At 31.8% G+C, this 13,440-nt stretch overlaps 2 protein-coding genes across 7 annotated transcripts; one reads left to right on the top strand and one right to left on the bottom strand.

The window, feature by feature from the left end:
* Window positions 1-347: 347 nt before the first annotated feature.
* On the bottom strand, window positions 348-3,822 carry LOC141695150 (putative F-box/LRR-repeat protein 9). 2 transcript variants are annotated; one of them, XM_074499409.1, is made up of 3 exons: window positions 3,407-3,822; window positions 806-1,477; window positions 348-626 (listed from the first exon to the last, which is right to left on the bottom strand). In XM_074499409.1, the coding sequence occupies exons 1-2, from the start codon at window positions 3,820-3,822 to the stop codon at window positions 820-822; spliced, it is 1,074 nt and encodes a 357-aa protein (XP_074355510.1). In that variant the 3' UTR covers window positions 348-626; window positions 806-819. The 2 variants fall into 2 exon arrangements, with proteins under 2 accessions (XP_074355510.1, XP_074355509.1); XM_074499408.1 differs by having other exon boundaries at window positions 348-636; window positions 3,407-3,820.
* Window positions 3,823-5,087: 1,265 nt separating this feature from the next.
* On the top strand, window positions 5,088-9,780 carry LOC141697947 (protein EXECUTER 1, chloroplastic-like). Of its 5 annotated transcripts, XM_074502519.1 has the most exons (10): window positions 5,088-5,151; window positions 5,946-6,052; window positions 6,441-6,522; window positions 6,774-7,286; window positions 7,385-7,538; window positions 7,656-7,834; window positions 8,698-8,772; window positions 8,935-9,021; window positions 9,125-9,245; window positions 9,536-9,780. In XM_074502519.1, exons 1-8 carry the CDS (start codon window positions 5,110-5,112, stop codon window positions 9,019-9,021), a joined length of 1,239 nt encoding a protein of 412 aa, XP_074358620.1. In that variant the 5' UTR covers window positions 5,088-5,109; the 3' UTR covers window positions 9,125-9,245; window positions 9,536-9,780. The 5 variants fall into 5 exon arrangements, with proteins under 5 accessions (XP_074358620.1, XP_074358619.1, XP_074358618.1 ...); XM_074502518.1 differs by having other exon boundaries at window positions 7,385-7,508; window positions 8,698-9,021; XM_074502517.1 differs by having other exon boundaries at window positions 8,698-9,021.
* Window positions 9,781-13,440: the final 3,660 nt, after the last annotated feature.

The raw sequence follows: 13,440 nt of genomic DNA, 5'->3' as shown, positions 1-13,440 counted from the left end.
AAGACTTAAAGAAGTTGAAATACTTTGAGATTCAATGTATAGACTGAGTTTTGATCAAAAAATTTAAATTTATTAAGATTCGACTAAAATTCGATTTTTTCACCATTTGATTAATAAATCATGTAAAGAAATGAGCTAATAATAAAATGAGTTATGAGCAAAAATCTGCAAAAATCTGGTTCAAAGTTTAGCTCATACAAGTTAAATGAGCAGTGCTTCACAAATCCCTGATAATCAACAGAAAATTTATGTATAATTGATTTTTTTCTGAAATGATCACGTGAACCGGTCACTGAACCATATCCAAATACCTTGATCAATATTAATCAACTAATTGCAAAGAAAACTAAGATGTTAACATAATTCTTTTATAAGCAAGTCCACTTAAAAAGAAAGTACGAACATATTTATCATCTGCATATTAGAGATAAATATATAGTCGCAGTGATACAAGCAAAACAAGTAGTAGATACCCATGTTCGGGCATTTGACAAAGTACCATTAACAACTTGGTTCTGCATCACATGACAATTCTGGGCTGCACTGGATGTTGAGCTATATACGATTAGCTGATCGCCTAACAAAATTAGTCCATACGGGTCTACTTCCTCCAGCAACACGAGCACCTGCATTTAGCTGACAGAAATTGTTTAAGCCAAGAGATGCTAAGCGATGCTACAAAACCGAAAATAAGAGGCCTGGAAAAGAACAATATACTCAAAACAGTAGAACGCATGCACTTAAACAACTAAAAGTTAAAAAAAGTCCCAACTCTAACCCCTTGTCAAAACAAGCTTTCACATACCATTAAAAAATAACTTAGTCGGAATCTCTGTTACCATCATCCTCGTTATGACCATATTCATCGTAGTCAAGAGAGCCCGTGCTAGTCTCAGAATCAGATAGTCCAGAAAAATCATCCTCATCCGAAGAATCCAAATCATCAGTTTCGTCATCAGGGTAGAAATCAGATTGTTCACAAAGAACATCCTCATTCAAAACATCTGAAAACTCCGAATCATAATCATCACCGTTTACCATGGAGTCATATGAGAGCTTCAGATCCTTAATCTGCCGAGATAGCCTTCTTACTAGATCAGGTCCTACATCGGCAACGCCATGCGACACTTCAAGAGATTCAAGATGAGGACAATTCTCAAGAACTGCCAGCAAGCCATCACTTGTCATCTTATTGGGTCCACAGAGCACCAGATGGCGTAGTCCAGTCATGTGTTCTGCAATAGCTAAAGCATCATCATCACACCCCATTTTTGGACGTCTATATAATGGGTTGATCAATTTCAATGATTTCAGCTGCGGGCAACAATTTGCTGCAATTTCAATAGCTTTCGTAGAGTGGAAAATGCAGTCAAGGTGAAGTTCCTCCAACAAAGGAAGTCTTTCAAGCATTTTGGCCAACCATTCACTCGCAATGTTAGTGGAAGAAAAAAGACCTAGATGTCTCAACTGACTCGATCTTCATACATGTAGGAAAGGAATGCCAAAAAGTCAATATTTGTGACCAATAAACAAATGCATATAATTATCGGATACAACAGATTAATTTCATACCAGAGTCCAAAAATAAATAACTATAGATTAAAAAAGGATATACCAAGAGCATAGTATATATGTTTTCGATCTCTAGATTTTTTTTGTACACAGAATTGTTTCCACAATTTCATGTTACAGCTCAAACCTAACTAAAGCGGTGATTGTGATTCAGCTGAAGATCTGTTATTTAGTATGCTAAATTGCTAATCCTTAGGACACTGTCATCCAATTTCTAACAGAAGATTATATAGGAGGGAGGGAGACACGTAGAAACACTAGTAATACAAGTTATAACTAGTTGGAATGGCGGCCCCTCTACATCAGTATTTTAAGTCTCACTCAAACAAGAACTATGCTCCAAATAAAAAACCGAGGAACCAAATGTTGACCACCACTTTCAATGTTTCTATAAAGAATGAACTGTTGCGTGGTCTCCAGGAGCATATTATCAGGCTATGTATGTTTTAAAGGATATAATCTTACAACTATTAGTTTATTTATCTCAAATATAAAGAACTATTATCCCAAATATCTACAATTTGATCATATTTCTATTTTCTAGTTCGTTTCCATGAGATTATTACGGTTTTACAATCACATAAAAATAAATCAAAAGGACATTTAAAATCTACTTCAACGGGGAAACAGTCCTTTAAATTTTATGTTTCTATGTTTGTTAACATTAACATGTATTCACAAATTAACATACAAAACTTACCTAAATTGTCGAAAATGTATACAAAACATAATGATAATTATTTATTGCGATAGACAATTACAGATATTTAAATACACGAAACACGAAACGAAAGTATACGGATGTAACACATTTCGAAGCAAATTACGAGGTCAAGGTTCGAACCCTCGAAATCTCATAAAGGGAAAGAGGGAGATACCGCTACACCAAGAGGCGTTGGGTCATTTGGCTATGTTTTGAAGGATATAATCTTCAAACTATTAGTTTACTTATGTCAAATTTAACAAACTATCACCCCATAGATCTACGTTTTGATCATCTTTCTAGTTCATTTCCATGAGATTATTACGGTAATACAATCACATAAAAGATAAAATAGAAAAGATAGTTAAAATTTACTTAAATAGGATAATGCTCCTTTTAATAAAAAAATGAAACAAAATTCAGTTAATCTCGGGGAGCAATGAGATATAGCTCAAGTAATAAGGACTTATCTCTTGTCGTAACACGTTCTAGGTTCAATTCTCACTCGCTCCGAAATTTGTTATTTGTTAGAACATATACTCATTTATAAAACATTTAACCCTAATTATTAAAAAAACAATGATTCTCACTCACCTCGAAAATTGTTACTTGTTACATCATAGAACCATTTATAAAACATACAAACCTAATTATTAAAAAAGGGAGCCAATATATGCACACCTTTTTTTGAAATTAAGAGACCAAATTATCCTTATGGACATGAAAATAGTTTGAAATTGAAAATGTACATAAGAATGTTTTAGTCACAATATCAAGAGAGGTTGGGCACCTATAAACGAAGGGTGTGCACATATCACCTCCCTAAAAGAAAGGGGAATTATATTCCTTCAAAACAAACATGGCTTTAATTTTCACAATTTTAGGTTACTGTTTGACATATAAAACATGCATACACAAAATCATAATACATCTAAAAATAGTATTATACAAAACAGAATTAGTTTTCTCTAGTGCTTTTTCGACATTATAAACATAATTACAGAAATAATAAACATGCAACAACTAAAGGTACATTACAACAAAACCATAATGAAAGGAGTATTACATATATTTATACTTTTCGCGATAGTCAATTACAGAAATTTAAATACATAAAACACGAAAGCATACCGATCAAACACATATCGAAGCAGATTACGAGGATGCCCCCAAATCTGGAGATCAAGATGGAATAACTGGCCACAACTCAAATCAACAGCTTTCATAACCACATGCTTCAATATTTTGGGTGTTTTTTCATAATCCAAATGTTGTATTTTTATGACCCGCCACATTTCCGGGTCGGAGCAGATTTGGCGCCATGTTTTACACACTTTTCGAGCACTCGTCAGCACCTCAACTGCACCTAAACGTATGAGAATTGATGACGTCAGCTCCGCCGGAAGTGACAGCCAGTTCCGGCTCCTCTCCGCAGGCGGTGGCAGCGGATTCGACGGGCACACCATTTGATTTTCTTTTTGGAGAGGGGTCGGGTTACCAAATGAAAGAGTGAAATAGAGCGTCACAAGACTTGAGAAATATATCATTAGATTTACCAAATGAAAGAGTGAAAATAGGTATGTTTATGATATTCCGGTGATCATAATTGTAAATTTGATTCGATTATAAAAAAGCCGATTTTCTACTAAGTATCCAATGAATTGATCAAAATTGAAATATATATTATGTGAATTGAGTATGACCGGAAATAAGTAAGATTAGTACTTAAAATAATTTTATATTGATGATAACATAATTATTTGATCATAAATATTTCTAAAATTACATAATATTATATTAAAAACACTACTTTTATTAAAAAAAATATTTGATAAGTCTCGTAAGTTGAAAAATGAATAAGTTATGATCCGAAATTATCCGAACCGAATTTAATCGAAACTCAATTTTATTTGATCTTTATCCAAATTATTTTAAATTTTAATTCAAAATAGACTCGAATCGAATTGCATCCGACCCGACCCGAATAGTCTCCAAATATATTATCATACGAAAGTGAACACGATCCCAAATTGATCCGATCCGAAAATCGAACCGATTATTCAATTTGTCAGGTCTGATATGTGCCACTGAAATTGACCATCAATTAAGAATTTTTTAAGCAGGGTTGTAAAAATTGGGAATCGGGGAAGATCAGTCGAGTTACCGATTTAGGATTAAATGAAAATCGGGGATTAATCAGAATGATTAATTGGAATAAAAATCGGATGTATTTTAATATTAAATTATATTTAATATATCATTGTCATTATATTAGTTATTTATTGACAAATATATATTTATTATATCGTAATTTCTATACTTATTCATATTTCAATTAATATAGTATTTTAATTTTTAATAAATAATTATATATACTCCAATAAAAAAAATTAGTAAAAATTAATCGAATTTCAAAAATAGAATCAATCAAATATTTTGTAGGAAATTAATCGAGGATTAATCGCTTGAATCGGGATTTATCAGGAATTTTTAAAATAACACTTTCAAGGTGCAATGACTTGAAAGTTGAAAGTACCAAAATAAATTGAATGAAAAATATTATTATTATATAAGCTTTTAACTAACAATAAACTTGTGTGGCCCTACCTATAACTTTTGCCTCCAAAAAAGCTACTTTTAATTCGTGATTGATGGAGAATTTTATTGGTGGAGAATTTTGTGTATGCACAGGGTACATCATTATTAATAAGCTCCCCACCAATAAAATTTTGACAACTCATTAATCACGGATTCTTAACATGTGCCCACAAGAAAATTCGAAAAACGTAATACAAACAAATTTCATAAAAATTAAAACCTCTGTGAGTTTGATAATGGCCTCTTCATCTTCATCTTTGTCGACTAAGCATGGGCTTGTAAGTGTTTGATTAAATTTTTCGAGATTTTTTTGTTTGTTCTTCTTGTTTTGTGTTAATAATTTTGTTAATTTTATACAGAGAAATGGAAAATGCTGCGTGTTTTGTACGTGCGTGTTTTGTACGTTTTAGAACGCAGGATGTGAATATTAGATATGGATTTCGTATGTTTAAGTACCGTATAAGCTCTGATACCATGTTAAGTAAACTTCGTCAGATGAAGGCTTAGAGTCATATGTGGTGTGGTGTGATATGTCAACACCAAGATGCGAGTTTAATGAGTATGTAACAAGGGAGTTTTGGTTTGCCTTTCGTTTCTCTAGTACCTTCATGTGACATTACTTTGTTACTCTGTTAGCTTCACATTATAGATCTTCGACAATTTGGAATATAATTTAGCTAGTAATTTGTAATGTTTATATTGGTGACTTCTTTAAGCAATTGAGGTGTAGTACATGAACTTCACCTGTAGTCTAGGACAGAAACATATATGTGATTTGCAAATTAGCATCTGTTACTCATAGATATTTACTCTCTTTAATTTATAGATGTTTCTCTCAGCATAGTGTCTTCATTTTCTTCTATTTCTTCTTGTACATGTGTGTCTGATAGTGAAAAATATTTAGAATGACTTTGTTTCAAAGAAATGGCAACATCATTTACCTGTTCTCCACCATAGACACCATCTTGTGACTTATATACGATATCGAGCAGACATTGTTTTCTATTTCTCTATACATCTATACCTGATGTTTATACAAGTTTATCTCTTCATTATATTTCATTTCTTTCAGGAGGGATGGTGGTTTAGTGTTTGCCAAGACGGTAAAGATCCTTATGGTCACATTATTCAAATTAAGTCGACGGATGGAAATTACTTGGCAATAAGTTATAGTCCATGGTAAGGTCTATAACTTTGTTGCCACTTCTACTGTATACCTACATTTTACTCTGTTTATATTATAGAATATAGTGTAACACTTATACTACATGTCATTTGCTAACATAGAATTTCATTATGATATATGGACTGTGAAAATGATATAGATCATTGTCTCTTCTAGCATCATTTTGGGCATTTTTGTTTAAAGTTTATTATTCTTTAGTTTTTCTCCTAAATCATTTGACTACTGCCTTGTTGGCTTAAAATTTGCATTATCATATCATATTATTTGTGTGCACTTTGTCATTAGTTGATTCATTCTGTCTTTTGTATAAGATGCTTCTTTATTGGATTTCAGTACCCTGCGATATAACTTATTTAATGTGTAATTGTGTTCGGGTTTCAGGCAGCTTGCAACAGCCAATGAGGGTACCCCATTGTTCGAGATATGTGCCCCAATGAGTGAGGAAGGTGAAGACAAAGAGAAGGTACTCTTCACTTGTAAGCTGAGCATGCTCCGATTTTATGCATTTAATACAGCTCTGCTTTTACATTATGATGTAGTATTACATAGTATCTAGGTTTGGAATTGCTTATAGATTTATGTAAAACTGAAAATCTTTCTTACTAAGCTTTTCTTACAAAGCTACCAAGTTTTTTCCACGTGAACTAAGTTCATTGACATAACTCTGCGAGGCCATGATTATACAAGTATTTAGGCTTTGTACATGTGTTATAGGCTATCTACCTGAAGCATAAGGCAGCTCCTCAAGATGGTAAAGGGAAGGATTCTAATGTGCAGCTTGCTTTGCGAGTGTTTCAATTGACGCCATCATTTGAAACCAGTCAGGATCAATGGGCCGAGACACTTAAGAAATTAGCGGTATCAGGTGGAAAAACAGATGCTAACAAAGAGACGTTTATGAAGTTACTGTCTAAACATCAAATTAATCCCAAATCAACTAAGGCTGCAACAAATTCTAGTACTGGTGATTCAGATGAAAAAGACCAAACTGTAATTTGGATTGATTTTTCTGTCGGTGGTCTTAAAGAGAATAACACAAGGAAATTGGAGAAAGAGTTGCTTCAAGTCCCAGGTACGCTAGAGAGGAAAGGTTACTTCAAGTTTTGTTTGACTGTAGAAGAAGACAAAGATCTAGCAGCTGGTGACGATATTCTTAAAGGGTATCGTACTTTAGACCACACCATCTTTGATAAAGTGGAGTGCATTGGCAAGGGAAAGCCCGAAAAGGTTTATTTCTCTTGTTTGTATATCGTGCTTTGTTATTGAAAGTGTACTATCAATTTAGAAATATTATCCTAAAACCTATCTTTGTATACATGTTACAGAATGAAGATGCAGAAAAGTTCTGGCAGCTTATCCGCAGTCGAGCCCTAAATAAGCAACCTTGCCTATCTGGATTAACAATGTTTAATCGCATCGACGTTACAACATCATCTGATCCTCTAACTGGTAGAATGTGGGATAAAATTTATTTGACGTGTGTGTTCAAACACCTATTAAATCATTCTTGTGTCATTCTGTTTTTGCTTCCCATTCCCGTTACTTCCTCATTCAAGACTGGTGTCTTTTTAATGATATTTTCTTATACATAATTAGGGTTATATTTGTGCTCAAATGGCTACATCGTTACGGAAGTTATTCAGATAACGCGCAAGTATGGTCAGTGGCGCAAGGATGGTGAACTGGAGAATCTTTCAAAGAACGAGTCAGATGACTATGTAGTCTATGTTGAAGCTGTAAAACTAACTGGTGATCCTGAGCTGCCAGCTGGAAAGGCAAGTATTTTCTGATATTTGTTTGTGTTACAAAGATCCTTGTGTACATCCTGTTTTAGAAATTTGTTGATTAACATCATTGTTCCCACAATATTTTGTTATCTTGACATTAATTTTATACAGTCAATTTTGAGCATTCTTTCTCTTCTCTAGATTGTCAGTATGTGATTGGTAGACATGATAAGATGTAGAATGAGCATTCTTTGTGTTTTTAAGGGCATTTTAATTCGTGACAACTAGAAAAAGATACTGATATGGAACACTTCTATCATGCTATATCATTTGCACTTTTCTTTTGTCAATTTTGAGCGTTGTTTGTAATGAGTATCATACATGTCTTTCTCTTCTCTAGATTGTCAGTTGCGGATTTTTTTTATATCTTTTTAAACAGTAACTTCTGTTTGGAGTTGTATGAGTAGCAAAATATGTCTCTCTCTTCAGTGAATTGTTAATAATATGTGAACTCTAGAGCTACATTTGTAAATCTGTGACTTCGAGAGTTGATTAGTGGCACATAGGCATATAGGAAGTTTCAATATTAGTGGTAAAAGTTTTCTGCAATGGTTAATTTAATTTCTTATATGATGAGATATGTCTATTACTACCTTCTCTGATAGCTGAATTAAAACTAAAGATAGTTGTCATAGGATGAGGTTACTTAGTTCTATATATTTTAGCATGGTTTGGCGTGGGGTGCTTACTGCTTCTATTCTAATTGTTCGATGTTTAAATCTTAATGTCAAGCATTGTAATATTCCAGTCAATATAGTTTGCTAGGAATACATAAGCCGGGCTCTGTTCTTTGGTTATCTTTCAGATGCATTTACAAATACTTATCTGATAATAGTATCCATTTTCTACAGGTTGCATTCAGAGTAAAAGTTGGGGACAAATATAAACTTCATCCGGGATCTGTTCTAGAAGAAAAATTTGGAGCGGTATATTGTTTATCTTTACTGCTTAAGACTTTCAACGCTTTACAGTTCTTTCAGTCATATTTTACCCCTTTATGTACTATTTGTCCGCGAACAAAATCTGCAATTTTGTTGTGCCATCTGCTATTGAACTAGTAATTGCCATTTGGTCGTTGAGGAAATTAGGTTGCTCTCTATAAGGGATATGGCAGGTTAACTGGTTTTCAGAAATCTGGATGGGTTGATGTTGATCTCTTTATTCTCGGGGGATAGGTGCAGTCTTTTTTCTTTGGTTTCTTTTTGCTTCCATTTCTTGCTTTAGACTTATTTTAAGTACCAGTCATTACAGTGTGTGATAAATATTGTGTAAGTGCAGTATCGCAAAAATGGATTTGCTATTGGAATGCTATATTCAGCTTCAACATATCATGTGTTGAAGTTGTTTAAGCAGCTGAGTCTGCCAAGTGTCTAAAAATGTCACTGATCATGATTTCCAAGTAAGCCCTTTTCCCTTGGCTTCTCAATCTAGTTTATATCATGCAAAAGAACACTGAAATTTGAAATAAGAAAAGTAGTTCAGATATTCATAGTAATTCTTGTCCAGAGCTTATATATTATACAAGAATTAACTTCACAACAACTTTAACACTGTAAATTCGATGTAGAAATGATAGACTTGGGAAACCTGATAACCTATGTCTTGTCGTAATGAGCTTAGATAAACATTTCCATGTCATTATTCTACTAACTAATACACATATGTTTACATCCTGTTGTTTTGTTGCAGCTCACATATTGTGTCCTTTGGCGCTGAGTACTGATGGAATGAACTGCATATCTAATGTAATAGGATGTTAGCTATTGGGTATTTGAACTTTGTTATGTCATCTGTTCTTAGTATGCTACTCTCCAAAGTTTGGATTGTGTTGAATATTAAGAATCGACAAGATTGGAAAAAAAATCGTGATTAGTGTTGAGCCTTGTTGGCATTTTTATGATGAGACTAAATTTGGTATTTGGTTTTCAAAATTACATCCATGTAGAAGACTGTGTGATGAGAAACCTGGGGTTTTATTATTTTACGAAAGAAATTAAATTTTATTTGATAAAACGAGAATCATACGTGAGAGTCTCCAACAAATTAGTAGGATGAGACTTGATTTCATATTTTTTTGCCAAGTAACATGATTTCATTTTCATTGTAGCTATTTAGCAAACATGGAACTCTAGCCATCAAATCGGCAGATTCGTTCGCTTGTTTTTTGAGATGATTGACAATAATATATCTTCTTGACTCTTCCTATATCTACTTGAAATCACTTACTGAATGGTTATATCTAGGAACTGTACTCATCTTCTTAGTCTTGACAGCTCGCCAATCTGCCATCATTCTCTTACTGCACTCAGTGATGGAGATAGAAGCAAAAGAGAGGATCCTAGAACATACTCTAATCCAAAGGTAGACCCATCTTGTGCCAACAATTTTCGTTCCCACATAACCTTGTACTTACATGAATGATACTGGGACAAAAACCTCCTAACAAAAATCTTGACTTTGTGAGCTCGAATTAGTTTATGATATATATCAGATTTATTTATGATTGGAAAGAAGGTGACCAAAACGGGGTCAAAATTATAGTCAAAAAAGCAAAACCTACCAAAAAGTTGGTCAGTCTTGATATTTAGGAAGGATATTTTTTGTTGAAAATTAGCTTCTCAAATAAAAATGACCGATGTGCAAACTTTGACCACGATCGATTATGAGTTTCAGTCAACTTTTTAAAAAGAGATACTAATTAACGAAGATACGAATGATGGATATTAGTCTATATATAAATAAGAATGTCACCTTGGTTTTGATGATCTAAATTCTTTTTGGAGCACCGTGTTCATTGTTTGCTGCAAGTATTTTATAAATAAATGAATGAAAAAATTATAAATTGAGCTTGATTAGAATTAAAATGATTTCCGTGACAAAATAAATAAATTAAAATGACTTTCATAACAAAAATAATAAATTAAAATGACTTCAAAAGTAAAAATATTCATATATGCGCCTTTTTTGACATTTCTCTAATATACACAAATGTACAATGAACTACAAACATGTTTATTCATTTTTTCTAACATCAACCGAAAGTTCTCAAATATGTGACAGACTTCGAAAATAGACAAGGCATACGAGTCATAATTATCATTCTTTAAACTTGATTACTTATTCATCGTCATAGTTACATAAAAATAAACACACATGTGCACACATATATTAACAAAATTAGTAGATCGTAATTGACATTATATTAATATTGAATAAAAATTTTCACTTGTATCTTGATCCGATTAAGATCCATTCACATCTTAAATTGTTACACGAAAAAAAATGTTTAAATATTTTGATAGATTTCAAAGAAAAAATACCGAATTTGGGGGTATGAATTATCCGTCTCTTACTAATATTAATCGCTAATAGATTATCATGGATACATGTAAATAAAGACACAAATGCACACGTATATTAACATAATTGGAGGTTATTAGATCAATAAACCTTACCATTGAATCTCGTGGAGAAAAAAGTTTTAAAATATAAAAAATTGATGCAAGTCATAAAAGGCTATCGACTATTATTTAGCTCACATGATAATTGTAAAAGTTAATGATGATTTATATAATAAATGATTTAAAATCGAGAATCTTCGAGATCATGGGCTCCAAAGCCTATGATATAGTTTGATCAATATATTTTGGGTTTGAACTTACGTGATCCATATATAATACGGTAGATCCATATATAATACGTCCAAAGGTGAAACAATAAAAAAAGGAAATAATGCATAATTTATATTATAAACTATTAAAATACTAACTTAACAAATTTAAACATTACCATTAGAGATTATTTTTTCATACTTCATTCAATTTTTACCATGAATTGATATATTTAGTTTAAAAACTATATCAATAATTTTTTTTTTGTATATTTAAAATTTAAAGGTAAAGAATTAGAAAAGGGAGAAAGAAAAAAAATTAAAGCAAAAGGCTATGAAATTAGTAAAATTTAATTACCATCGTTTTAATAAAAATAAATTCAATTACTTATTTTTCGGTTTCGCCAATACAAGGACTACCTATGACCAAATTCAAAGAAATATCGATCAAATTATATAAAGATTTTAAAAGCCCATAATGTAAAAGATTATAAATTTATAATCGTTTATTATATAAGTTGTCATTGACTCTGTTTAAGACTTGCTACTCTTTTTTTCTCTTTTCAATTATTTTTTTACCTCAGATTAAATAGTGAGGATTATGGATATAATATTTATTAATTTATGTGCATTTATTTATATGGGTCAAATTTTTTAAGCTAACTTTTGCATCTTATGTGGATGGGCCTGATCCCGTCAATATATATGTGATAAAGGAGTCGGGATCCTCTCCTCCCTTGTCGTGTTCCCTACCATGTCCTCTTTTTCTTATTGGTTAATTATTAAATTTTCAGTGTCATCTGAGATCTCTTTTTTTTATTGGTCAATTAATTATTTTTTACAAATTTCTTTTTTGTCCCACCTTTAATTTATTATTTTCTTTCAAATTTATATAATGTATATTCAATTATTAAAATATTTATTTATCTAATAGTTAATCAATTAAAAATACATTTTATAAATATAAAAAAGGTATTATATGATAAATACTCCTTTTATATTTTCTGAATTAAATTATCAATTGAGAGTTTGTTCTACAAAGTTGAAAACTGTTGATATACTTACAATTTTATTGATACATACTCTGTTGAATTAATATATTTGTATTATCTAATTATACCATAATATATATTAATATTTATATTATATAGAATATAAGAAGGAAGTAGAGATGACAGTAAAATAATAATAACTAACCATAACAAGTAAAGGGGGCATGTTAGGGGACACAGTGGATACTAATTCACAAATTTAGTTATGTGTATGTTAGGGGACATAGGGGATGCTAATTCACAAATTTAGTTGATGGCTTGTAAATGATTGTAGGTTTCATGGAATGATAATTCGCACCCTTAAAGCTAGTATGTTTTTTAAAGTCTATAACATTTTGATGGCTTATTTACTCAAAATATTAATTTACCTAGTAAATCGACCCCGATCTAATCCAGCTATTTTGGTAGCCCTTATATATTTGATATTAGTTTGGAGACGAATTTTATAAAAATCAAATATATCAATATCTTTTGTAGAAGTATATTTTGTGTTGTTAATAGGGAAGGACTAATATTTAACTCAAGTCTAAGTTCAATTCCTTATACTATAATCAATAAGTGTATAAGAAAAATATGGTATTTTATTAAATAAAAAAATTTAACTAATAAGCAATAAAGATGATGATATATCGATAAAAAAAGCAAATCGAGAACTAGATTTCTTCAATTGGTTTCATAAATATTTCACGTCTTGCAATATTCACTTCTCGTACTTTGTGTTATGCCCAAATGTTGGTATAAACAATATTCAGATTAAGATTGATAAAATAGGTAAAATTGAAGGAGAAACGCCTAAAAACTTGGAAAAGATAAGATTAACTTTCCATAAACAGATGGCACGCCCTAAGAACGCGCTGCATTGGTTAAACAGTTGAGTGACCCGTGACCGTTTTGCCTTAAAGGCGCGCCCTTGAACATGACGAGGTGCGTCC

This window comes from Apium graveolens, chromosome 11 (assembly GCF_009905375.1).
Source record: "Apium graveolens cultivar Ventura chromosome 11, ASM990537v1, whole genome shotgun sequence".
Classification (NCBI taxonomy): domain Eukaryota; kingdom Viridiplantae; phylum Streptophyta; class Magnoliopsida; order Apiales; family Apiaceae; genus Apium; species Apium graveolens.
The sequence above is the reverse complement of the archived record's forward strand: the minus strand, read 5'-3'. Positions and strand labels throughout refer to the sequence as shown.

Coding starts and splice junctions, on each gene's coding strand:
- LOC141695150 (XM_074499409.1), bottom strand. CDS start 3,822: ATGATATATTTCTCAAGTCTTGTGACGCTCTATTTCACTCTTTCATTT. Junction 1,478..3,406: donor CTTCGATATGTGTTTGATCG/GTATGCTTTCGT, acceptor ACATGTATGAAG/ATCGAGTCAGTTGAGACATC.
- LOC141697947 (XM_074502517.1), top strand. CDS start 5,110: ATGGCCTCTTCATCTTCATCTTTGTCGACTAAGCATGGGCTT. Junction 7,539..7,655: donor GGATAAAATTTATTTGACGT/GTGTGTTCAAAC, acceptor ATACATAATTAG/GGTTATATTTGTGCTCAAAT. Junction 7,835..8,697: donor CTGAGCTGCCAGCTGGAAAG/GCAAGTATTTTC, acceptor CATTTTCTACAG/GTTGCATTCAGAGTAAAAGT.